Below are 26,992 nucleotides of genomic sequence, written 5' to 3'. Positions count from 1 at the left end.
CTTGGTGAAAGTGCCCTTAGCTAGTTAATGAAACACATTAGTTAGACGTGGTTCTTGTTTTCTTCTCAAATTCAGTTACTACGTACTTTACATTGGTATTTCTATTTACTTTGATTTTGCCTTTGTTCATCTTGGTGATATGGAGACGTGTGGTGAGCGCTCTCCTTTGGCTCAGAAAATTTGCTAATATAAAACACTAACACTCAAACACTCAACCCAAAGTAAATGGGAAATCAAAAACTTATCAATAAATATAATGGGTGAATGAAAATTCCTAAATATTAAAATTCTTCATTAAAACCTTGAGCAGACGCAAGATGTATTGTTCATGTACATTCTTCAAGCTATCTCTAAATGCTATCTGTGTAAATACGTATGCATAAGACCTGCATTTCCATTACTTACTAGCAATGACTTAAGACTAGTAATTATCTGTGAGATTTCTTTACATATGATAATAGCACTGGAATACACTATTATCATTACACTGGCAGTATAATGTAGCTATGAGGAAATATTGTTGCAACGGGGGCAAAGAAATAATATAAAACTGGGATAAGACCAGTAACATAATCCTAAACTGGCTTTGTACTGTTTGTTGTATTTGAACTATTAAACTACAATTGGAATCATCATAAGTCCTCCCTAGTAATCAACATTTTCTGACTTACATGGATAATTATGAGCTTAAACCACAAGACCTTTTTTTTAATGAGCTTTCATATCCGACTTCTTCATTAGCTTTAAATGACGACAATCATGAACTTTCTGTGGGTAATGACTATGGATGTCAACATTTCAACAAGCTTGCACACTGAGACTTCTATAATGAACCTGCATCAAACTATGCATATACCTGAAGTCAATGCATGAACCTATAAAAATTCCAAGTATCAGAGGAGTAAATTTTGCATGGGTACTGTATATTGAATCTTACATGGTAAATTAACATTCAGGTTTGGTGATTATTACTTTTGAGAAAATGATTCAGTGTCGAAATTTTAGAAATGGAAATGCAAAATAAGAGAAAAGCATTAATTTAACATGGATATTGATAATATGACTTTGGCTATTCTGGTTACCATATCCATTGTGCAGTATCTGCTTAACATTACTTGATTACCACCAGATAAGTACTACACACAATGGAGTTCGGCTAGTTTGCTTAAATAGCAGAAGGGGTTTTATGTGAGATTTTAGCATTTTAAATCAGTTGCTGTGACTAAAACTAAAACTTCCCATTCTAAAATATTTCCCAGAAAAGCAATTATGAATGCAAAGTTATCATCAATCAGATAGTCCAAGTATGCTGAACTTCCCCCTAAAAATACCATTCAAATTTGCCAACTACAAAAAGGTGCAATACATAACCTACACAGATGGTAAACTCATAATAAACAAATTCCATTTTGGCAACACTAGTGTCAAAAGCTGTGAAACAAAACAAGGTTTAAGTCAATATGGTGGCTTGGTGTTCATGTAAACCTTAATAAGATTTACATTTCTACAAAGTGATTCAATAAATACTACAAACAGTGAAAAATAAATATGTACTCCCAAAGATCAAGAATTTAGTTTGCTTAGCACTCTAGGATCACAACTAATTAGTGATTTTTTCTTTCCAACTACAGGAAATAGAGTACTTTTGGAAAAGAAAGTTAGAACTTACCAATTAACAAAAACAAAATAAATGAGACCCTCCAACTTAGCCTAAGAGATCATGATCCTGACATTTAAGAGCTGCTTGGGCTATTGGTAAACTGTGTCTTATTCTTCAGTAAATAGTTGGCAAGCCACTCGATTGGATCTCCTGGTCTGAAAAACAAAGCCATTACGTATTAAGGAAATCAGTATTCATTGCCTCCATCTAAGAAATAATTTTTTTTAAATAATCAACTTTTTATAATAAAGTATATATATCTATCTATATTAACTGAATAAAGTAACATCAATTCTGTATGAAGTATAACATGAATTTTGTGCTTATGTTTTATCTCAGATATTGCATACATTGTACTGAAAGTGTCAATAAGTTTATAAATTCTATGATTTTTGTCAAGAATTTCCTTGTTCAGTTAATCAATGGTTAAAGAACAGCACCAGCCACAACAACACTGAATCTTAAAAACATGACAGTAAGAAACCTTGAATTCAACTTTCACTTCTAGAAAAGCCAATGAAAGTGGCTTTGGAAATGGACCGTGAATGGTAATGACAACATTGTCTAAGGCAAAACAGATCAGGCTTAACAAATCGCTAAGTGCATCGCAGCTTTTAAAGTTCCATACAGAGGGAACAATGAATAAGTCAAAATATGAGAACATCTGAAAACAACTACAACAAATACTGGAAATGCACATCTTTCTGATGCTGCCCTTCCTTTTTAAATGTAACAATTCAGTCTAGATCAATAATTAAGTTTTTTATGGACTGCTGGAAGTATGTATTCAGCCATGATTACTTCTTCATTTAGCTGTAGGTGTATCAAGAGGAGTAAATATTTATGGCAGAAGGATGGATGGTATTTAGGACCATAAACATGGCACTTGGGTTAAGAAATGGACATGGCACAAGAGTTGGAACGTAGTTGAAAGAGCTATATTTGTTTGAACCTAAAAAGACATTTCTAAAGACTGAAGAGAACAACCAGCCAAAAACATTTCAACAGTTAATTCAGATTCATAATTGATCCCTAGTCCCCTTTGCCTGGTGAGAGCAACCAGGTTCACTGAACACCAGCACCAATATGCAGTAAATGTGCCTTGCTATGGAATTTCCCAGTTCCAGAGGTCCTATATTCTTCACATTGTTGGACTGTGGAACAGCCTCCCAGAGGATGTCATGCAATCAGAACTTCAGAAGTTCAAGCAAATAAGCAATGCATTTCTACCCTAATAATATACTCCTTGCATTTTAATACATTATCTATTCATAAATTTATAAATTTATTTTTTCTTTCTTATTTCCCTTTCCCTCCTCTTAATGCTTCCTCATGAACACCACAATATTCTTTGAAAGCTTGAATTTCAGGTCAATGCCCCTGTGGACTTGTTGTATGAACATGTTTCATCTTTTGAATAATAATAATAACATTGCCTTGATCAAAAGCTGTAAAATACCAAATTCAGACAGGCTCAAGGAGATTGACTATTCACAGCAGAAAATCAACATAACAAGCATTGTAAAAAAACTAAATTAAGTCCTGAAACAGTGTTCATAGCAAACAATGAACTAGGAAGTAATCTGCACAGCATGCATGGAGTGTTAGTGATATGAACTCACTCCATCAATTTATCTAGTCTTTGGATAAGGCATCTCCAATTACATACATCACTATATCTATAAATATGATATTGTTATGATACAATAAAGTTTGTTCATACTTACCTGGCAGATATATATATAGCTGTATTTTCTGAAGTCCGACAGAATTTCAAAAACCTCCGGCACACGCAGTGGTCGGCCAGGTGGTTAGTACCCATTCCCGCCGCTGGGAGGCGGGTATCAGGAACCATTCCCGTTTTCTATTCATAATTTTTATTTCCACTGTCCCCTGAGGGAAGGTGGGTGGGTACTTGATTATATATATCTGCCAGGTAAGTATGAACAAACTTTATTGTATCATAACAATATCATTTTGTTCATGAAACTTACCTGTCAGAATATTATATATATATATATATATATATATATATATACATATATATATATATATATATATATAGATATATATTATATAATATATATATATACAGGCGGTCCCCGGGTTACGACGGTTCCGGCTTACGACGTTCCGAGGTTACAACGCTTTTTCTTAAATATTCAATGGAAAAATCCGTCCTGGGTTACGACGCTTGTTCCGAGGTTACGACGCTGACGCTTCCGACGCTCCGAGTTAACGACGCTTTTAAAAAACGCATACTATGATAAAAATCCTTTATAGTTTAGCACAGTATATTAATAAAAATAAGTTTCTGGTTAGATTACAACAAAAATTTTGAGATTATGATGATTTTCGACACTTTTTATGTTGTATTTTTCTATGTTTTTTAGTGACGCCTCATATGCGGAACTAGTTTCCGAGCGAATGAATACATACTAGTTTACATATAACAGTCCAAAAGCGCAAATAATGAAAAAAATCATTGCTTGTTTCCAGTAATAATAACAAAACGAAGTTTCTGGTTAGATTACAACGCAAATTCCAAGTATCCAAAGAGAGACATTATCCAGTAATTTGATCAGAGAGAGAGAGAGAGAGAGAGAGAGAGGCGTCTTCCGACGCTCCGAGTTAACGACGCTTTTAAAAAACGCATACTATGATAAAAATCCTTTATAGTTTAGCACAGTATATTAATAAAAATAAGTTTCTGGTTAGATTACAACAAAAATTTTGAGATTATGATGATTTTCGACACTTTTTATGTTGTATTTTTCTATGTTTTTTAGTGACGCCTCATATGCGGAACTAGTTTCCGAGCGAATGAATACATACTAGTTTACATATAACAGTCCAAAAGCGCAAATAATGAAAAAATCATTGCTTGTTTCCAGTAATAATAACAAAACGAAGTTTCTGGTTAGATTACAACGCAAATTCCAATTATCCAAAGAGAGACATTATCCAGTAATTTGATCAGAGAGAGAGAGAGAGAGAGAGAGAGAGAGAGAGAGAGAGAGAGAGAGAGAGAGAGAGAGAGAGAGAGAGGCGTCTTCCGACGCTCCGAGTTAAGGACAGAGAAGTGTTCGTTTCGTTAAACGGCCTCTGACTCAAGCCAGTAAATGTTTTGTTGATACTAATAATATAAGCCTATTTAAAGATACGTTTACTTTAATTAGTCTATATGATACGTAAATAGTAATCAACTGTTCTTGTAGCCCTCAATATTTGGCAAAATCGAAGTATCCAAAGAGAGACATTATCCAGTACGTAATTTGATCAGAGAGAGAGAGAGAGAGAGAGAGAGAGAGAGAGAGAGAGACGCTTTGGCAACAATGGTCTCGGGGTTTTTATAGCTTCTTTCTGCTTGATGATCGTGGATATTGTAGAAGGATTTCGACCATACTCGTTTGCCAAATCGACGATACGAACGCCACGTTCATGCTTTGCTATAATTTCATGTTTTGCTTCCATCGAAATCATTTTCTTGGGTTTTTTCTTATCACCTGCTTTGTCTTTAGCTTTGAGACCCATGGTTACTAATAAAATAGACAAAATAACACGAAAAATAGGCGCAAATACAACGAACTAAACAACGACGTGTTAACATGCAGCACCAACAAACAAACAGACTGAACGCCATTTATCGGTCGCCTATACAACTAACACTCATCGCAAAATCGTATCTCAAATATTTCGTTGTATATCAAAGCTTGTATTTTCGCAAATTTTCTGTTATATCTCAAAACATTCGTATATTAGTGCAATCGTATGTCAAGTTTCATTGTAATTTGATCAGAGAGAGAGAGAGAGAGAGAGAGAGAGAGAGAGAGAGAGGAGAGAAGAAGAGAGAGAGAGAGAGAGAGAGACGCTTTGGCAACAATGGTCTCGGGGATTGACGTAACATTTATTTTCTGAACAGATAGGACAGAGAAGTGTTCGTTTCATTAAACGGCCTCTGACTCATGGCAGGAAATGTTTTGTTGATACTAATATATAAGCCTATTTAAAGATACATTTACTTTAATTAGTCTATATGATACGTAAATAGTAATCAGCTGTTCTTGTAGCCCTCAAGATTTTGCAAAATCACTCCAGGTTGTACATAAAACTTCAAGAATGTAGTGTCACCAGAGGATTACAATAGTTTTTACCTTCAAGAACCAGCATTCTTTTATGAAAATAACTCCAGGTTGTACATAAAACTACAGGAAACAACATGTAGTGTAACCAAAGGATTACAAGTAAGGTTTTTATAACTTTTTATTAGTTTAAGACATATTTCCAAGCGTCGTTCCGGCTTACGACGATTTTCGGCTTACGACGCGTCTCCAAGAACGGAACCCCCGTCGTAACCCGGGGACTGCCATGTGATATATATAATATGCGGGTATATATTATTATAATATATATATATTATTATATATATAATAATAATTGATATATATTATATATATATATAATTAAATTATATGATATCATATAGAATATATACTATATATAATTATATCATTTATATATAGATATTATAGAGATAATATATAATATAGATATACATATATCGCCACCTGACCAACCTAGCCAAAGTTAAGGTGTTTTAACTAAGGCTTAAGAGTTAAGAAGTCGCCCTTGGCGGCAACTCAACAACTAAATTAACCTCTTCATTACCGAAAGTTTGTTTGGAGGTAGGTGGGTACCACCATTGAAGTCTACTATACCGCACCGGGTGCATAAAGGTGGTACGCATAGTACCACCAAAACTCCTCTTTTCAGATAGGGACTTCCAATCATTCTGTAATTTCGGTTTGAAGAGTTTGGAGCAAAATAAACAGTATGACACGATGCCAGACGTATGATGAACCCAAAAAAAATAGTATTATTACTGCTTATAGTAGTGTGTAGGTGACAGATGAACTGCGTCTCAACAAAAAATCACAAAACCAGACAAGCGTAAACATGTAATAACTTCTACCCAAGTAAAAAACCAGTTGTATCATCATTTACTGTATTTATTTATTTATTCACTTATTACATTTTACAAATAAAAGATATGAACACCAGATAAATGAAGGTAGAAATAAAGCCTTATAGTAACTTTATATATAAAAAACCAAACCAGAGAAAAAGCAAAAAAGCGATTTTTTTCTGAGGACAAGAAACTTGAAAAATTAGTTTAGATACCCCTAATGCCCCTAAAGTTGTTTTCTGTGATGAAACTAATCTTAGAAAACGTAGAAAATGACATCGCCCAATTTTTGAAAGTATACTATAAAATTGCGATATCCATATTTATTGGCGGGGCTTTCGCTTTAGTTTTTGCGCTTTTTTTTTGTTATTACGTGCTTATTTACTGTTCTATTTTGATAATACTTTATGTGCATGTTCCAGGTGCAATATACCAACATTCTGTAAGACCGAATTTCTATTCAAGACCGTAGTTTTTTCACCGACCACCAGTGTCCCTTGTACAAGGGACACTGAGTTCACATTTTTTTTCATAAAATCATTTATTTTCCCTGTAGGATGATAAAACTAACAGAGAATATGCGTTATTATAGTGCTAATAATACCTGATAATTTCATTAGCCTGTCTTGATTAGTGTATTTTTGGCAAATATTTACGATGGGCACCCCTCCAAACTCGAGTCACTACCGAGAGATTCAGTTCGGCAGCGAAACACAATGTTTACATTCTGCTCACCCACCCGGTAAAGAAGGGTTAAGAACTCTTCCTAACCATTTTCTACAGGATAGGATGAGTGGTACTTCTTGCCCCCAAGATTGTGTCTGCAGACACGTATGGCCCTAGCGAGCAGCAGATCTCATATACCATCTTCACATCCCGCAGGGAGTGTGAAGTGAACACAGAGTTGCTTCGCTAAAACATGGTACTCAGGATGTTGCTGAGTGCCATGCTCTGTTGAAATGCTTCCGAGGCCGCGCCCTCACCTCGTGAGCATTCAGATCAAAAGATTTCAAATCTTTGTGCAAACACAATGAAGGAGCCTTTTTGAAAGAACTCCTTAACACTAAAGCCAGGGTGTTCTTCGATACGGGCAAGTCTGGTCTTTTTCGGAACACTGCAGATTGCCCGAATGACTTCGACTTTCTTGAGTTTTATGTAGATAAAACTTGAGAGACCCGACAGGGCACAGGACTCTCTCTGGCTCCTGCCCACTAACTTGTGCCATCCTTGATTCCAAGCTCCTGGCCCAAGGACAAGACGGGTTTCCATTCTTAGGCCACAACGGAAGGCTTAGAGAGCACACAGCCTTGTGTTCTCTAAAGCCAAAACTTGTGACGATGGCTTAAAATCTCACTAACCCTCTTTGTCGTATCTAGGGTGGTTAGAAGAAGGCCTTCCTGATCACATGCAAGAAGTTAACAGGTAGGAGAGGTTCGAATGCTTTGACATCAAGAACTTCAGACTACGTCTAAGTTCCATATTGAAAGCTTCGATCTGGACATGCACAGTCAGTCCGTCTGTACTAAAGTCAGGAGACCGACCAGTTGACCAGTCAGACGAATCAAGGACAGCAAGGCTGTACCCTGAAGACCATAAGGCACTATTCTTCACTGAAGGAAGAGTGTCTGGACTGCCTGGGTGATTCAATCTAAGCAAACCTTGGGGGGTGTATCAACGCAACCCAACGTCGTCAGCGAATCAACTCCTGAGCAACTCCTGACTCGAGCTTCTGGTGCCAGGAGAAAGGAGCGAGGAGCAAAAAGGCGATTCAGTCCCGAAGGACGAATGCCTGACAGTCCAACCTGGTCTCATGTTACACGATCATCGGGGGTGTATAAACGCAACCGACTTCGTCAACAAGAAACTCAGGGCTACTATATGTCGCCTGATCTCGCACGAGTGTCTGACTCCGAGAAAACAGGTGAGACAAAAAGTAGATGGTGAGCGAGTTCGAGATTCCACAGAACTCAAAGATCGTGAAGGGCTTTGTTGTTTGACAGAAGCAAATCTCTGAGCCCAAAGGCCGTCAACAACATATTTGCGTATTCTTTAATAGTTATGACTGCCAGCTTATGCCATTCTTCAGACGGAAAGGGAAGACGGTAATCTTATTCATGTCAACATCTCGATAGTCTGAACGTAGTCAGACTCAGAGCGGAGAGGTTATAGGTACCTTTCGTGTTAGAGTAGACCAATTCTCTCGGAAAAGGTCCTTGGAAAGTGAACTAGGAAGGACGTGACCTCTGTGAATCCAGGATCCTGAAGGCCAACATGGGGCGATCAGCGTCATTGTCACTCCCTGTGACGTCATAAATCATCTTATTACATTTCCTAAGCGTTTGAAAAAGGGGAAAAGAGACTAAACATCCATCCCCGTTCAATATCAAAGGATGGCGTTTAATGGTACCGATCCCGAATCGAGAATAAGGGAGCAGAGAAGAAGAAGCCTCTTCGTCCTCAACATAGCGAAGAGATGGATGAAAGGACGTCCCTAAAGTCTCCACAACTCTAAACATACTTCTAAAGAAAGATTCCACTCGGGAAGTCAGTAGTTGCTGCCGTCGATCGAGACGATTCGTACGGACTTTTGCAATCCTGTAACGAACCTCTAGAGGCTCTTTCTCGTAAACTCGAACAGGGACCGAGAGAAGATACTTCTTAAGATATGAGAGAGCTGTGGAATATCAGAGTTGATCTGGACCACTGGTTCCAAAAACTCGTATCGAGGACTGGAGGGACGACCGAATTGCTTCTACTTCTTTCAGATTATGATCCAGGACATCTGAAACCCTATCCAGATGTCCGGCACCTTCTTTCTATCACCTCAGGTGATACTTGACGCACTGAGAGATGTTCAGAATAATTCCTAGATCTTGAATAAAATTTCAGTTTCCCGGTAGGAAAAAACTGTAGAGGTCTGAATTGCAGTCTATTCAGGGAAACAAACTTCTTCAGGAAGGAAATGGTCCCCAGCAAGCTCATCCATTCCCTCCCCGAGTATGCTTACTTCCCTAATAAGGCTGCGCTTTGCCTAAGCAGGAGAGCATATAATAGTGCAATGTTGCGGTAGACTCGTAGTCCTATACCGTGTGGTAACGAGCACCGAAAGGATTAAGAGATATCTCTGTTGAACATAGAAAGGCAAAACAAATGCATTATTCATTCATGTAAGAAATCCCCTTAATCTTAGGCTAAAGTCCGTGATTGTAGGGCAGAGATACAGTTAGTCAGTCAATCCCGCAGGAGAGAGAGACGTAACCGCCAGCAAAGAGATACGGTTAGTCAATCAATCCCGCAGGAGAGAGAGACGTAACCTACCGCGCATGACAGCGAACGAGCTGGGACTGGCTCGGTTGGACTGGAGCGGACAGTGACAGCAGCAGCTTACATTCGTCGTCTCTTACCGTTATGCGTGGGTTGCCAGCTACTCTATTCTACGAAGAAATAGGTCCGTTATTTTTGAGCAGAAAGAGACTCTCAAGCTGGTATATTTAAGCGAAACAGAAGGCGCTAAATATAGAAGTGCGTTTGTGTCGTCATAACACTATCATACAACGGTAAAAGAAAAATCGGAAACTCCTGGTAGGCTGCAGGGAGTAACGATTAAATGCCCTTAAAATAAAAGACAATAAACCTCTCGGTTGTCATCCGAAGAGGTAACTACAGCAAGCGTATATGACTTGAACCAACCAGTAGTAAAATAACGCAAGGCAAAATATGAAATTGTTATGATACAATAAAAGTTTGTTCATACTTACCTGGCAGACATATCTATAGCTGAATTCGGAAACACAGCTACATACATATCTGACAGGCAGACAGGCAAGTTTATTGAACAAATCTTAGAGAATCGAAGCAGATAGCTCAAGCTTCTTATGTTATTGGACATAAGCGTTCATTGACGTAGTCTACGAGTCTGCGATTGATGAATGAGGGCTCTTACGAATCTTGTCAAAAAGAGCTTATCCGCTTACACAATATAAAGTTATTGAGATGTTTGACAATGAGAACTAACCCATTTACGGGACAAAGAGACATTTTGTCAATGAGGGGATACCCACTTACTTGACAAAACGATAGTATATTGTCAATGGGGGAAAGTCACTGAATTGACAAAACGTAATCCAGGAAGTCGAGCATATTATTTTTCCCATTCCCGTATCAATCGAGGAAGGGGCAAGAATCCTGATAAGAGACTGGGCTTTCGGCAGGTAGGACCCATGTTCAACTTCGGCAGAGTAGTCCCGAACTTAGGAACTAACAAAATCTATCATCTGAAAAGCCCTTTCAGATGGACTAAAAAGCTTGCAACTTAAATTTATTGGCAGTATGGCAAAGGAAGTCCTGTCATGAGCTTTCCTGAAAAGCGTCCTCTTGATGAGTGCTTTTGCAAGAATCCTACCGAACGTAGTCGAGCGTCATGACGTGCAGGACGTCGAGCTTTTACATAACCCGTAACTGCCTTATCACAAAGTCTTGACTGCGGTAGAGCAAACGAGATCTTCCCTTGAGCTTTCCTTAACTCCATCCACCTTTACGAAAATGATATTGTTATGATACAATAAAGTTTGTTCATACTTACCTGGCAGATATATATATAGCTGTATTTTCTGAAGTCCGACAGAATTTTAAAAACTTCCGACACACGCAGTGGTCGGCCAGGTGGTTAGTACCCATTCCCGCCGCTGGGAGGCGGGCATCAGGAACCATTCCCATTTTCTATTCATAATTTTTATTTCCACTGTCCCCTGAGGGGAGGTGGGTGGGTACTTGATTATATATATCTGCCAGGTAAGTATGAACAAACTTTATTGTATCATAACAATATCATTTTGTTCATGAAACTTACCTGTCAGATATATATATAGCTGAATCCCACCTTTGGAGGTGGGAAGGGACAGAATAGAAGGATTTTGGGAAACAAATGCATGCAGATGATTTACATCTTGGTTCCACCTGTTAGCATAGCTGGCTTCGTGGTTACTGCCACGTAAGTCTGCTTGTGCTACTAGAGTTGCCAGCGAGGTAGAGACCTATATAGCTGGTGCACTCCAGATGATCTGTCAACAGGGGCGAGACCACGACGTGACTAGACCATATTGACCATACCATGAGGGCTAAGAAGTAAAATAAATATATATATATATATATAAATATATATACACCAACCTGACCAACCTAGCCAAACGTTAAGGTGTGTTAACTAAGGCTTCAAGAGTTAAGAAGTCGCCGTTGTCGGCGACTCCACAACTAAATTAAGAGCTCTTCCTAACCATTTTCTACAGGATAGGATGATGGTACTTCTTGCCCCCAAGATTGTGTCTGCAGACCACGTATGGCCCTAGCGAGCAGCAGATCTCATATGCCATCTTCACATCTCGCAGGGAGTGTGAAGTGAACACAGAGTTGCTTCGCTAAAACATGGTACTCAGGATGTTGCTGAGTGCCATGCTCTGTTTGAAATGCTTCCGAGGCCGCGCCCTCACCTCGTGAGCATTTCAGATAAAGATTTCAAATCTTTGTGCACAAACACAATGAAGGAGCATTTTTTGAAAGAACTCCTTAACACTAAAGCCAGGCTGTTCTTCGATATGGGCCAAGTCTGGTCTATTTCGGAACACTGCAGATTGCCCGATTGACTTAGACTTTCTTGAGTTTTATGTAGATAAAACTTGAGAGACCCGACAGGGCACAGGACTCTCTCTGGCTCCTGCCCACTAACTTGTGCCATCCTTGCTTCCAAGCTCCTGGCCCAAGGACAAAACGGGTTTACCATTCTTAGGCCACAACGGAAGGGTTAGAGAGCACACCGCCTTGTGTTCTCTAAAGCCAAAACTTGTGACGATGGCTTAAAATCTCACTAACCCTCTTTGTCGTATCTAGGGTGGTTAGAAGAAGGCCTTCCTGATCAACATGCAAGAAGTTAACAGGTAGGAGAGGTTCGAATGCTTTGACATCAAGAACTTCAGAATACGTCTAAGTTCCATATTGAAAGCTTCGATCTGGACGTGCACAGTCAGTCCGTCTGTACTAAAGTCAGGTGACCAACCAGTTGACCAGTCAGACGAATCAAGGACAGCAAGGCTGTACCCTGAAGACCATAAGGCACTATTCTTCGCTGAAGGATGAGTGTCTGGACTGCCTGGGCGATTCAATCTAAGCAAACCTTGGGGTGTATCAACGCAACCCAACGTCGTCAGCGATCAACTCCTGACTCGAGCTTCTGGTGCAGGAGAAAGGAGGACGAGGAGCAAAAAGGCGATTCAGTCCCGAAGGAAGAATGCCTGACAGTCCAACCTGGTCTCATGTTACACGATCATCGGGGGTGTATAAACGCAACCGACTTCGTCAACAAGAAACTCAGGGCTACTATATGTCGCCTGATCTCGCACGAGTGTCCTGACTCCGAGAAAACAGGTGAGACAAAAAGTAGATGGTGAGCGAGGTTCGAGATTCCACAGAACTCAAAGATCGTGAAGGGCTTTGTTGTTTGACAGACGCAAATCTCTGAGCCCAAAGGCTGTCAACAACATATTTGCGTATTCTTTAATAGTTGTGACTGCCAGCTTATCCCATTCTTCAGACGGAAATGGAAGACGGTAATCTTATTCCTGTCAACATCTCGATAGCCTGAAACGTAGTCAAGACTCAGAGCGGAGAGGTTATAGGTACCTTTCGAGTTAGAGTAGACCGACTCTCTCGGAAAAGGTCCTTGGAAAGTGAACTAGGAAGTATGTGACCTCTGTGAATCCAGGATCCTGAAGGCCAACATGGGGCGATCAGCGTCATTGTCGCTCCCTGTGACGTCATAAATCCTCTTATTACATTTCCTAAGCGATTGAAAAAAGGGGAAAAGAGACTAAATATCCATCCCCGTTCAATATCATAGGATGGCGTTTAATGGTACCGATCCCGGATCGAGAATAAGGGAGCAGAGAAGAAGAAGCCTCTTCGTCCTCAACATATCGAAGAGAAGAATGAAAGGGCGTCCCTAAAGTCTCCACAACTCTCAACTTACTTCTAAAGAAAGATTCCACTCGGAAGTCAATAGTTGCTGCCGTCGATCGAGACGATTCGTACGGACTTTTGCAATCCGGTAACGAACCTCTAGAGGATCGTTACATTCTACGCCTGTTGTTATAATAGGCTTTCTCGTAAACTCGAACAGGGACCGAGAGAAGATACTTCTTAAGATATGAGAGAGCTGTGGAATATCAGAGTTGATCTGGACCACTGGTTCCCAAAACTCGTTACGAGGACTGGAGGGACTACCGAATCGCTTTTACTTCTTTCAGATTAAGATCCAGGACATCTGAAACCCTATCCAGATGTCCGGCACCTTCTTTCTATCACCTCAGGTGATAAACGCACTGAGAGATGTTCAGAATCATTCCTAGATCTTGAATAATATTTCAGTTTTCCCGGTAGGGAAAAAAACTGTGGTCTGAATTGCAGTCTATTCGGGGAAACAAACTTCTTCAGGAAGGAAATGGTCCCCAGCAAACTCATCCATTCCCTCCCCGAGTATGCTTACTTCCCTAATAAGGCTGCGCTTTGCCTAAGCAGGAGAGCATATAAAGTGCAATGTTGCGGTAGACTCGTAGTTCTATACCGTGCGGTAACGAGCACCGAAAGGATTAAGAGATAACTCTGTTGAACATAGTAAGGCAAAACGAATGCAACGTTTATTCATTCACGTAAGAAATCCCCTCAATCTTAGGCTAAAGTCCGTGATTGTAGGGCAGAGTTACAGTTAGTCAGTCAATCCCGCAGGAGAGACGTAACCGCCAGCACGAGATACGGTTAGTCAGTCAATCCCGCAGGAGAGAGAGACGTAATCTACGGCGAATGACAGCGCCCGATCTGTTACTGGCTCGGTTGGACTGGAAGACAGACAGCGTGACAGCAGCAGCCAGCAGCTTACGAACGTCGTCTCTTAACTTTATGTCTGGGTTGCCAGCTACCCTATTCTACGAAGAAATAGGCCCGTTATTTTTTGAGCCGAAGACTCTCAAGCTGGTATATTTAAGCGAAAACAGAAAACGCTAAATATATAGATGCGTTTGTGTCGTCAGAACACTACCATACAACGGTAAAAGATAAATCGGAAACTCCTGGAAGGCTGCAGGGAGTAACGATTAAATGTCCTTAAAATAGACAATAGACCTCTCGGTTGCCATCCGAAGAGGTAACAACATGCAAGCGTATATGACTTGAACCAACCAGAAGTAAAATAACGCAAGGCAAAATATGAAATTATATCACAATAAAGTTTGTTCATACTTACCTGGCAGACATATATATAGCTGAATTCAGAAATACAGCTACATACATATCTGACAGGCAAGTTTCATGAACAAAACTTAAGAGAATCGAACAGTCAGCTCAAGCTTCTTATGTTACTGGACATAAGCGTTTCATTTGGACGTAGTCCTATCAAGTCTAATATTTCCTTGTACGAGTCTGCGAATGACGAATGAGAGCTCTTCCGAATCTTGTCAATAAGAGCTTATTCGCTTACGCAATATCAAGTTAATGAGATGTTTGTCAATGAGAACTAACCCATTTACGGGACAAAGAGATATTTTGTCAATGAGGGGATACCACTTACTTGACAAAACGAAAGTATATTGTCAATGGGGGAAAGTCACTGAATTGACAAATGTAATCCAGGGAGTCAAGCATTTAATTTTTTCGATTCCCGTCTCAAACGAGGAAGGGGCAAGAATCCTGTTAAGAGACTGGGCTTACGGCAGGTAGAACGACGATGTTCAATTCGGCAGCGTAGTCCCGACTAGAAACTAACAAAATCTATCATCTGAAAAAACCCTTTCAGATGGGCTAAAAAGCTTGCAAAATGATCCTGGGAAGAGGAAGAAACTCTCCAACCAGCTTCCTGCGTCCCCGTATCACAACTAATGCCACCATGCTAAAGCTTAAAATTTATTGGCAGTATGGCAAAGGAAGTCCTGTCTTGCGCTTTCCTGAAGAGCGTCCTTTTGATGAGTGCCTTTGCAAGAATCCCACTAAACGTTGCCGAGAGTCCCTGACGTGCAGGACATCGAGCCTTACATAACCCGTAACTGCCTTATCGCAAAGTCTTGACTGCGGTAGTGGCAACTTAAATTTATTGGCCGAATGGCAAAGGTTGCGGTAGAGCAAACGAGATCTTCCCTTGAGCTTTCCTTAACTCCATCCACCTATGCGAAAAGCAATATTAATTGACAGAGACCTCTTGAATTCACGAAACCCGATGTCTTGCTGGGGTTTCGAAAAGAAAGCAAGTTGTCTGTTCACTTTAAACTTCCTCCGAAGCACTGCCTACTTCACATTCTTTGCATGTGAGGTAGAAGGTATCACCGGAGGTAGAGGTAAACATTCTTTAGGCCCATATCTGAAACAAGAGCTTGAAGAGTTCAACAGAAACGTTCAGCCAGGCGACACACCTGGCGTGCGCTGGTGCACGCTCGGCGTCCACTGGAGCGCGCTCGGCGTCCACTTGGAGCGCGCTCGGCGTCCACTGGAGCGCGCTCGGGCTCACTGCGCGCACTTGGTGTGCACCCACGCGCGCCTGGAGTCCATCCGAGCGTCCCGGGCGTCCGCTCTCAAAAGCTTCCTGCTACTATGACTTCTTTTACGTATTTCTCGGTGGAAAGACGGACAAGAGTTCAGGCGACGTTCGCCTTCTTACTTCTCACTGAAACGCATAACGAGAGAGAGAGAGAGGACGTGAAGCGTCCTCTTCTATAAAGCTTCTATTTAGAGGGCGCGAGTCCTTCCGAAAGCTCCAACCCCTGCATGGGGAGGACGCTTCGGAGGACGAGAAGCAATCTTTCAGGATTCGTGCACGCGCACGCACTTTGGCAGTCTGGGATTTTCATCAGAAACTGCCGAAGGCACGCCAGATCGGTGGGGGTTCCTTGTAACCCTCCTTAGGCTTTCGACATGCTCCCTCCCCGGGTCCTGGGAGTCAAGCAGAGGTCCCGGCCTAGAGGCGAAACGAGGCCGATCTGATGCACCCTCCACTACACAAGGGGTATCACTGCACTTCTGCACTTCACTTTTACTCTCTAAAGCAAGCACTTTCGATTCTAAGATACGAATCGAAAGAGTATCAGAGAAAGGGTAATTCCTCTACAGACACTGCTTAGGGCCCGAAGGCAACACTGCAGGGTTAGGAGTAACAATTACAGAAGTAGCACTTCACAGCAATGAAGGAGAGCGAGCACCTCTCGTAGACATATTCATAGCCCGTAGGCCATACTACAGGGTTAGGCAAAATAAAGTCTACAGGAAGGTTAGCAGGTTCACTACCCTGACTTTTGTTACTGATTAATTGCGTACATACGAATCATACGTCTTCCTTACTTTACGGAATAGACAAAGTCTCACACTCCTTACATGACAAATCTCAACAAAGAAGCAAGACCCCTACCCCTCGTACATACCAAGTGCGGATCTACCGAAGCTTTCGGTAGCCACACCCTATCTTTGCAGACAACCCCGTCTGAAACTAGCCTAACTAGATTCAGATATTTTATGCAAATATGAATCAAATTCAAATCAATTTAAGATAGCGTATGCCTAGCCACAAATCCAAGTAAATAAATCAAAAGACAATTAGGATACTTAGCGGCAATGAAGTTTCCAAAATCCTAAGACGGAGGTACTGAAAACAGGTGTTTTCAGCACCAGCGACAGAAAAATTATGAATAGAAAATGGGAATGGTTCCTGATGCCCGCCTCCCAGCGGCGGGAATGGGTACTAACCACCTGGCCGACCACTGCGTGTGTCGGAAGTTTTTAAAATTCTGTCGGACTTCAGAAAATACAGCTATATATATATCTGACAGGTAAGTTTCATGAACAAAAGCAATATTAATTGACAGAGACCTCTTGAATTCACGAAACCCGATGTCTTGCTGGGTTTCGAAGACGAAGTTGCCTGTTCACTTTAAGCTTCCTCCGAAGCACTGCCTTACTTCACTTTCTTTCCAGGTGAGGTAGAAGGTATCTCCGAAGGTAGAGGTAAAAATTCTTCAGGCCCAAATCTGAAACAAGAGCTTGAAGAGTTCAACAGAAACGTTCAGCCAGGCGACACACCTGGCGTGCGCTGGTGCACGCTTGGCGTCCACTGGCGCACGCTCGGCGTCCACTGGCGTGCGCTTGGCGTCCACTCGTGCGCGCCTGGCATCCATCCGAGCGTCACGCTCCTGACTGGCGTCAAAACAAGCGAGAGAAACTGCCTTCAGGGAAGAGCGAGATACATCTCGGAGAAAATTCCGACTGCACGAAGCAGTCTCAGAAGAAGGGTTGATCGTGTAAGAATACGAGGGGCGAGGGAACGCCTTCTTATTCTCACAGAACAAAGCTCGGACGTCCGCGCTCAAAAGCGTCCTGCTACAACGACTTCTTTTTCGTATTTCTCGGTGGAAAGACGTACACATGTTCAGGTGACGTTCGCCTTATTACTTCTCACTGAAACGCATGACGAGAGAGAGAGAGAGAGAGAGAGAGAGAGAGAGAAACGTGAAGCGTCCTCCTCTATAAAGCTTCTATTTAGAGGGCGCGAGTCCTTCCGAAAGCACCACCCCCTGCGCGGGAGGACGCTTCGGAGGACGAGAAGCAATCCTTCAGGATTCGTGCACATGCACGCACTTGGCAGCCTGGAGTATCTTCAGGTCTGCCGAAGGGCGTCAGATCGGTGGGGGTTCCTCGTAACCCTCCTTCGGCTTTCGACATGCTCTCTCCCTGTTCGGGAGTAAGCAGAGGTCCCGGCCTAGAGGCGAATAAGGCCGATCTGACGCACCCTCCTACACAAGGGGCACTGTCACTGCACTTAGCCACTTCACTTTTGCTCTCTAAAGCAAGCACTTTTGATTCTAAGTTACGAATCGAGAGAGTATCAGAGAAAGGGCAATAACCTCTCCAGACACTGTTTTAGGGCCCAAAGGCAACACTACAGGGTGTATCATTTACAGAAGTAGCACTCTTCACAACAATGAAGGAGAGCGAGCACCTCTCGCAGACATATTCATAGCCCGTAGGCCACACTACAGGGTTAGGCAAAAAGAAGTCTACAGGTAGATTAGCAGGTTCACTACCCTGACTTTTGTTTACTGAATAATTGCGTACATACGAATCATACTTCTTTCTTATGGAATTAGACAAAGTCTCCACAAAGAAGCAAGACCCATACCCCTCGTGCATACTAAAGGCGGATCTACCAAAGCTTTCGGTAGCCACCCCCTATCTTTGCAGACAACACCCTCTGAAACTAGCCTAACTAGATTCAGATATCTTATGCAAAAATGAATCAAATTCAAATTAATTTAAGATAGCGTATGCCTAGCCACAAATCCAAGTAAATAAATCAAAAGACAATCAGGATACTTAGCGGCAATGAAGTTTCCAAAATCCTAAGACGGAGGTACTGAAAACAGGTGTTTCCAGTACCGGCGACAGAAAAATTATGAATAGAAAACGGGAATGGTTCCTGATACCCGCCTCCCAGCGGCGGGAATGGGTACTAACCACCTGGCCGACCACTGCGTGTGCCGGAGGTTTTTGAAATTCTGTCGGACTTCAGAAAATACAGCTATATATATCTGACAGGTAAGTTTCATGAACAAAACATACTGTATATTTTACAAGTGTAACTTATTTTCAACAAAGAAAAACAATCTCACCTTTCCTTATTCAACTGTGTGACAGCTTGTAGGAGTATGGGTACTACCGTCTGATCTAAATACTGTCTTGTTGGAAGTGAAGCTAAGTCTACGCGAGGCCTCTTGGCTCTTGATTCACCATTACTCTCACCACTACCTGCATTAGCTTTCTGAAATAAAAATACATAATGTTTGCAACAAAAATAACACAACTAACAGACTTGGCTTGTGACTTCTCAATTATGCAGGTGCATTGCAACCCTAACTTTCATGGTACTGTAGTAATGAAACCCATAAGCATAAAAAAAGTCTGGCTACCCAACTATGCCTACACTTACATCTGCAATGCTACTTGCATGCCATGAGTAGCTGCTTTATCAATGCAATATTTCTAAAGAGAACCTTGAAGACAATTTTATCATTTTTCTTATACATTTCCTTCTTAAAGTATAAACTTTCTCCCATGTGAAGAGGAAACCGAAAGTCACAGTATCACAACTCAAACATATGCCAATCATCAATTAACTGTGGTTTGCAATCAGAAATCGTAAAACATACAACCATCCCTCCATCTTCCTCATAATGGAACTGGTTTGACATTTACAGTACCAGTTTCAGTAACAATTGGAATCATGTCTATACTTTAAAGTATTGAAGAAAATTTTCAGTTATCAGCTCCATTATGCAAATAAGAAACTTTCACCAGCACCTTGTTGATCCCTAAACACACATTCCCTTAAATCTTATCTTGCATATAATCTTGCACTCCTGGCTGTTGAGATCCACTATTCCAAAGCCTCTTTCACTCAGACTAACTAGAACTTTTCCTGGTCTCCTTCTCCCCTTGTTTCTGAAGATTTAATTTTACATACAATTTTCATTTATCTAGTCCTATCCCTTCCCCTTCATAAACAAACCACTTCTTACGATTCAGATGACCATCAGACGACGTAGCCAACAATCCCTTAAGATTCTGATGATGTCAAATGACAAAAAATAAATAAACAAAAAATGAATCACATTTTGGCATAATACAGCATTGGGACAATGTCCAGTGACTGTTAAGGGACAGTTTAGTTCTATTCCTTTCATGCAAATATGGGCTGTTCAAAGATAGTTGTAAAGGAGTCCATAAGAATCATAAAAATATTCGTCTCCACTTCTTCATTTTGCCCTTAAGAAATTCATAAATCCCTCTTATGTTTTATGGGAGTTATGAAAAGTAAAATAATTCTCTGCTCAGTTAATTCCAACGCATCATTCCCATTACAGGGGGTCCTCGAGTTACGACGTAGATCCGTTCTTACGATGCATCGTAACACGATTTTCAGCGTAAGTCGGAACATTGAAAAATACCACATGATTTAATGTAAATACCTATCAATAACAACGAGAGAACAATTCCTTACCTTTATTAGTTTGATTGGCTTGCACACTGGAGAGGAAGCTGCGGTGCTGGAGAGACTGGGGGAGGTTAGTGAAGAGAGAAAAAAAAACCTCCAGAAGTGCTGGAGATGCTGAGGCAGATGATTCTTGAGGCGGGAGGCAGAAAATACTAGTAATGGAGATGCTGAGGCAGGTGATTCTTGAGGTGAGGCAGAACATACTACTGGGAGACGATGTGGGGCAGGTGAGTCTTTAGGTGAGGCAGAACTACCGAAGGTGCTGGAGATACTGGGGCAGGTGAGTCTGGGTTAGCAGAACATTCAGAAGGTGCTGGATTAGCAGAGGCAGCTGAGGTAGAGGGTACAGGATCTCCTGCAGGCCTCTCTACCTTCTTTAAAATACTGCTCCAGGGTTAGTCTGAACAGAGAGCGACCTCTTTTCATCCAAGAATCTCCTTGTAACACTGCATCAAATCCATGAGCGCCCTCTGGAACCCTAGTGAACCTGTCCAAGTTGGGATCCTGAGCCTCAAAAGTTGACAAAGCTTGCTGCAACTCTGCAAAACCTCTTATCAAGTCCTGCCTTGTGAAAGCCTTAGGCTCTGGGGTGGGTGCTTCTTCTTCTTCCTCTATTATCTGCTTCTCCAGTTGTATCAGGTCCTCAGCAGATAACTCCAATCGCCATGAGACTCCAGCAGCTCTGTAACATCATCAACCTCCATCTCCAAATTGATTTCCTTACTCAGGGCAACAACGTTCTTGACAACTAGCTGAACTGTGTCCTCAAACCCATGGAAATCATTCACAAATTGAGGACAATTTTCTTCCAGACACCATTCATGTTTGTTTGCTTAACCTCCTCCCAGGAATTAGCAATGTTCTTTACAGCATCAAGGATGTTGTAGGATTTCCAAAAGTCCTTCAGAGTCAAGTCCTTCTTGGTTTCAGTTGCCTGTAAAGCCATAGCAATTGTCCTTCGTATGGTAGTAGGCCTTGAACGAAGCAATCACTCCTTGGTCCATAGGCTGTAAAGGGCCGTGGTATTAGGTGGAAGGTAAACCACCTTGACATTAGGGTTGAAGTCTCCCAGCTGGGCAGGGTGTCCAGGGGCATTGTCCAGCACTAGCAACACCTTAAAGGGGATACCCTTGGAGGCGCAATACCGCTCCACACTTGGAACAAAATGGTTTACGAAACCAGTCCTCAAACACTGCAAGTGTCACCATGCCTTCTTGTTGGACTTCCAAATTACTGGTAGTTGACCCTTCCAAATGCCCTTGAGAGCCCTTGGATTTCAGCCTGATACACCAACAAGGGCTTCAGTTTGAAGTCGCCAGCAGCATTACCCCAAGAAGTAAAGTTAGCCTCTCCTTGCTGGCTTTATGACCGGGTGCTGACTCTCCTCCTTGGCGATGGTAAGTGCGGTTAGGCATACGTTTCCAAACAAACCTGTCTCGTCTACGTTAAACACTTGCTGAGCAGAATAACCCCCCTCCTTAATTATCTCAGACAACGCTTTAGGAAATTCACTCGCTGCTTTCTCATCCCCACTAGCAGCTTCACCTTGCAATTTAAGGTTATGGTAATTGGCCCGAGCCTTAAATCGCATAAACCAACCCCTACTAGCCACAAACTCTTCACTTTCACTTCCCTCCCTTTTCTTTTTTCAACGCTTCAAACAATCTTTTCGCCTTCTCCTGAATCACCATAAGGCTGACTGGGATACGCCGTTGATTTTGGTCTTCCAACCAAAGCACCAATAACCTTTCCATTTCAATTATTAGACCACTACGCTGCTTAGTTATCACTGTCGCTTTCATAGGAGCAGATCCTTTCACATGTTCAACGATGCGCTCTTTATCTTTGATAATGGTAGCAACGGTCGAACGGCTAAGGCCAAGCGAGCGGCCAATGTTTGTTGGCGTTTCTCCCTTCTCGGATCGCTTTATAATGTCCACTTTAATTTCCATGGTGATGGCCTTTCTTTTCTTCGATGCACTACCATCAGAAGAGTCCGCCTTGCGCTTGGGAGCCATAACAAAGAGCAAAAAGTTACAAAAACGATACAACACGAGGGAGAGAGAGGCAGTGTAAACAACCAAAATGGCGTATGGGCGAGGACTGAGCGTTAGCAAAGCGACGCCCGTCCTCTCCCCCACAAAGCGTTATTCTTTGCCGCCGTGCGCCTGGAACTAGTTCGCGTTTGTTTACGTTGCTTACGACGCTAAACCGCGTAAGACGGAAACGACGCAAAATATTATTTTTTATTTTTTATTATTTTTATGGGGGCGCGTTCGTAACCACGAAACATCGTAAGTCGAGACCAGCGTAACCCGAGGACTTACTGTATATAATTTTTAGTTTTTCATGTTTCTTTGGCTTTGAAATGAGACTAAATCTAGCGTTCTATCATGGAAAAGAAAATTACAGCACATGGTAAAAAAAAAATTAACCCCCATTTATATCCCCCATCACTTACTCAGGCCCCTGTCATTTTATGTAAATTTCAGCGATGAGCTCTCACTTATAGCATGTTTTTCGTCAACTAAATTGACTGACACTCTTCTTGGCAAAACGGAAAGCACCTCAAGATCAAGTTATGCCAAATAGTGTGACTGCAGCTTTCAATTGTTGTACGTACTTTGAAACTGTAATATCACTAAAACTATAACTGAAAAACCACTCACAACATCAGATGATTCAACCTCGGAGTCCATTCCTTCCTGCAATAACAAAAGGAAGAAATTTCTGTATTAACAAAAGGGTTAAGGCCTTGAATGTAATATAACACCTACTGTAATGTCAGCAAACAAAATATTTAGCAACTTCTCAAATAGCATTAATATTTTGCAACAAAACCCACTGCCTCATTTATGTCATTTTGGCAATCAAACACAACAACAGTTTATGTGCAGAAAAGTGTGTTTACGACATATATTCTCCTTCGAAAGGCTGGACTGCCCATGGAAAACATAGCTATTATCAGAAATCAATATTCATAAATGCAAGTTTCTTCCTCAATTTTAAAAATCCCTTTCAAGCTTAGATGGATTAATGAACTGAATTACAAGGAAGAGGATGCACATACAAGAGGAGAAAGTAAAAAGCAAGGATGCAACATAAAATTATTTGACTCTGAAGATAACAATTCCCATATAGTATCCATAAAATGGGCCCTTAACATACGCGCCACATGATCAGGGCTACGCTTTGTTGACTTCTGTATGTAAAGGTAATGCAGCTACATATATATTAGTAAAATATAAACATTGTAAAATGTGTCCATAGCCTCTTTTTTCCATACCCTTTTTTTATGAAATGAATATAGAACAATAATTCCATGACTGTTCCTCTCCAGAAAAAGGTATTTATAGAAAATGAAACTTGATCATACTAGTATATAAGAGTCTAATGATGCAGTCATAATTCTTAATAAAACATAGTGTACTGACCACATAAAAATCACAAAGGCCAGTTTGTGAGGGGTGTAAGAAACCCAAAACGAACTACAATGAATTGTGATATAATGAATCATTTTCCACTGCTTTGGTAAAAATTTTTTAGTTTTTCTACAATTTTAATTATTCCAATACTGGTTGGAAGTTAAGAATATTTAGTACTTTATATAATTCAGGACTTTACCCCTGATTAGGGTTCAGGTCTTGAAGGGCAAAGCCTATGAATAACCTGGGTAGAACCTAATGCTTTGGTTTACATTAGGTTAGTAAGTATCCTTGTATTCTATAATTAAAATTTGCTATGTCAGGTTAGGTTGGGGGTAAAATTGAAGACTACTACTAGGCCTGATTCCTGCCAGCTGCCTACCTGAATATTTACATCCCTTAGATTATGTTTTTGTCTAGCCTATGTTTATAAGGTTAATTTACATTTAGTATGAATTATACCATCTTTTGCCTATATTTTTACATTTGTCCCCTAGGGGGTGGTACAAAACACACCATTTAGCACATAATCTGGCAGAGTTTCTTAACTGGGGTAAAATACCGAATGACCAGCCTCTACCATAGTGCGACCACCTTCCCAGAAATTGGAAATTATGGCCTTAACTTATGACTTAGGAGAAAAAACTTACTTCGAGAGGTTAGTTGCTTCGACGGACGAACAATGTCTATCCTGGGTTACAGGAGGTGTTAAAGTACTTTTTAGGGAAGGTGGTCATGCTACGGTAGAGGCCGGCCATTTGGTATTTTACCCTATGCTATGGGGTGTGGTAGATGTCTGTGAGGAACGAATGCAGCGCGAGGGATCACGGCAACTGGAGGACTACCTAGTATAGTAGCAGGCCTTCAGCTGGAATACGACCTAGCTAGATTTACCTTAACCTAGCCTACCCAAACTTCAGACGCCGTACCATAACTTGGCCGGGAAGGGGGGAGGTTCACCCTCCCTGGATCCCCCTGAAATACTAGGCTAAGTCACTACATGTACTCTGCATTCTACTAGGATTTTCTGTTTTACCCAACACAATGCCATTGAGTAGTTAGGTTAGGATGCATACCCATACCTACTACATACCTTAGGCCTAGACACATCTAGTCTCTTCTTGGTCAGGCCTACCTAATTTATGGATTTTGACAAAGTTTGTTGGTGTCATCTCTTGCTTGTGAGGATTAAAACAAATAAAATAAAAATAAACAATATAATAAATCTCCTTTTAGACAATGAATATAAAATAAAATACGCGATTTTTGCAACAACAATAGGCCTAGGCCCCGGTCAAAAATGCGTACCATAAAGCGCCTGTTAAAATAGCCTAGGCCTACTACAATATCAATTATATAATACCCTACCTAGTAGGCCTATATGGTTCATGCCTTATGCCGGAACGGATTTCGCCGTAGAAGGAACGAACCTTGACATTATTTAGGAATAATGGGGACTGACTGTCTTTAAAATCACCCCGTAGGTATACCTAGGCCTAGACAAGACTCAGTCTACCGGTACGTAGGTCTTCTTCTTTTATATGCATTATAATTATTTATTTTTTTATTCATTTCCCTTTTGAAACGGACGATTCTGGCATGGTTAATCACACAGCGAATTAGAATTTCAATACGTATGAAAATACTTACAGAAAATAATAGGTCTAGACGGAGCACCAACGAGAGAGTTGTTTACCGCAACAGCTGCCAAGTCCCAAGCGACGAGAAAACAACGGGGTTGCGTTCAACTGCAGCTCAGACGGACGTAAATGAGTTATAGCTCGTCTAAGCTCATATCCAACTATTTGATTTCAATGTAGAAAAAAAATGCAGTTCAGGCTTACCATATACTGAATTAAAGGTTTGCGAATGAATTTAAATGCTCGCTGGACAATTTAAATATGAAAACGCGTTGCTGTTTACGGAAAATAAAATTGCAAAATCCCAGTGACAAAAACAACGAGGTTGCGTTCAAGCACACATCTCTTTCAAAGGAATTCCGTTCCCAGAGCATGTAACACAATCTGTTCGTTTACCGTAGGCGAATTAACACTTGTTTTTCGATTATTTACCTTACTGAGTCGAGGCGTGCTCGTAAGTGTATGTTATGCACCGCAACAGGTTGCAATGCTGGATATTCAGTAAATGTTGTATTTGTAAATGGATGCTTTATTCTGAAAGTGTTGCATCCATTTCAGTTTTAAAAAATATGCTTTCCGATGTCTTTCTTTTTCAATTTTTCGCAAACGAATTTACTTGTTTCGTAAGATATTTAAAATGAATTACGTAATAAATCTTTAAAATGGATAAACAATAAATCTTACAAACCTTGAGTGCTACTGGTAAATAATAGGTTCGTGGAGCCTGACGAAGTGAAAAAAAATCAGTTGAAATTACTAAAGATAACAGTTTGGAATTAACTGTAGACCATGATAAGATTTTAGTTCTCTCTCTCTCTCTCTCTCTCTCTCTCTCTCTCTCTCTCTCTCTCTCTCTCTCTCTCTCAAACACCGTCAATGAAACAAAATGACAAGCAAATAAGAATAGTGGTGATGACGCAAGTGTAATTCGATATATTTTTTTTTTAAGGAGTTGCCAGGCAACAATTTTGTTAAATTACTATGTTTAACTTTGTATCCATCGCTGCCCTTTTCAGTATTAATATTCCAATGGCAGTATTTTATCGATATTATATTTATCGAACAGTATACACCTTAATACACATACATATATGTATGAAAGGAAAAAAATTAAACAAACTTTTACGTAAAGGTATTTAGCCTGAGATTATCGTTTTTATCTCCGTTACTGGACAGTTTTCTTTGCCTTTCAATCTTCATTTATTTTACTTTTGTCCTGTAACTCGCGTG

General features: G+C 40.8%; 1 protein-coding gene across 2 annotated transcripts; it reads right to left on the bottom strand.

Moving 5' to 3' along the window:
• Positions 1–277: 277 nt before the first annotated feature.
• On the bottom strand, positions 278–26,213 carry LOC135202494 (protein dpy-30 homolog). Of its 2 annotated transcripts, none has more exons than XM_064231915.1 (4): positions 26,195–26,213; positions 23,367–23,402; positions 19,316–19,464; positions 278–1,815 (listed from the first exon to the last, which is right to left on the bottom strand). In XM_064231915.1, exons 2-4 carry the CDS (start codon positions 23,394–23,396, stop codon positions 1,734–1,736), a joined length of 261 nt encoding a protein of 86 aa, XP_064087985.1. In that variant the 5' UTR covers positions 23,397–23,402; positions 26,195–26,213; the 3' UTR covers positions 278–1,733. The 2 variants fall into 2 exon arrangements, with proteins under 2 accessions (XP_064087985.1, XP_064087984.1); XM_064231914.1 differs by lacking the exon at positions 26,195–26,213 and adding an exon at positions 25,773–25,894.
• Between the last annotated feature and the right edge of the window lie 779 nt (positions 26,214–26,992).

Source organism: Macrobrachium nipponense, chromosome 30 (genome assembly GCF_015104395.2).
Source record: "Macrobrachium nipponense isolate FS-2020 chromosome 30, ASM1510439v2, whole genome shotgun sequence".
In the NCBI taxonomy this organism is placed as follows: domain Eukaryota; kingdom Metazoa; phylum Arthropoda; class Malacostraca; order Decapoda; family Palaemonidae; genus Macrobrachium; species Macrobrachium nipponense.
This window is presented reverse-complemented; position numbering and strand designations above follow the sequence as displayed.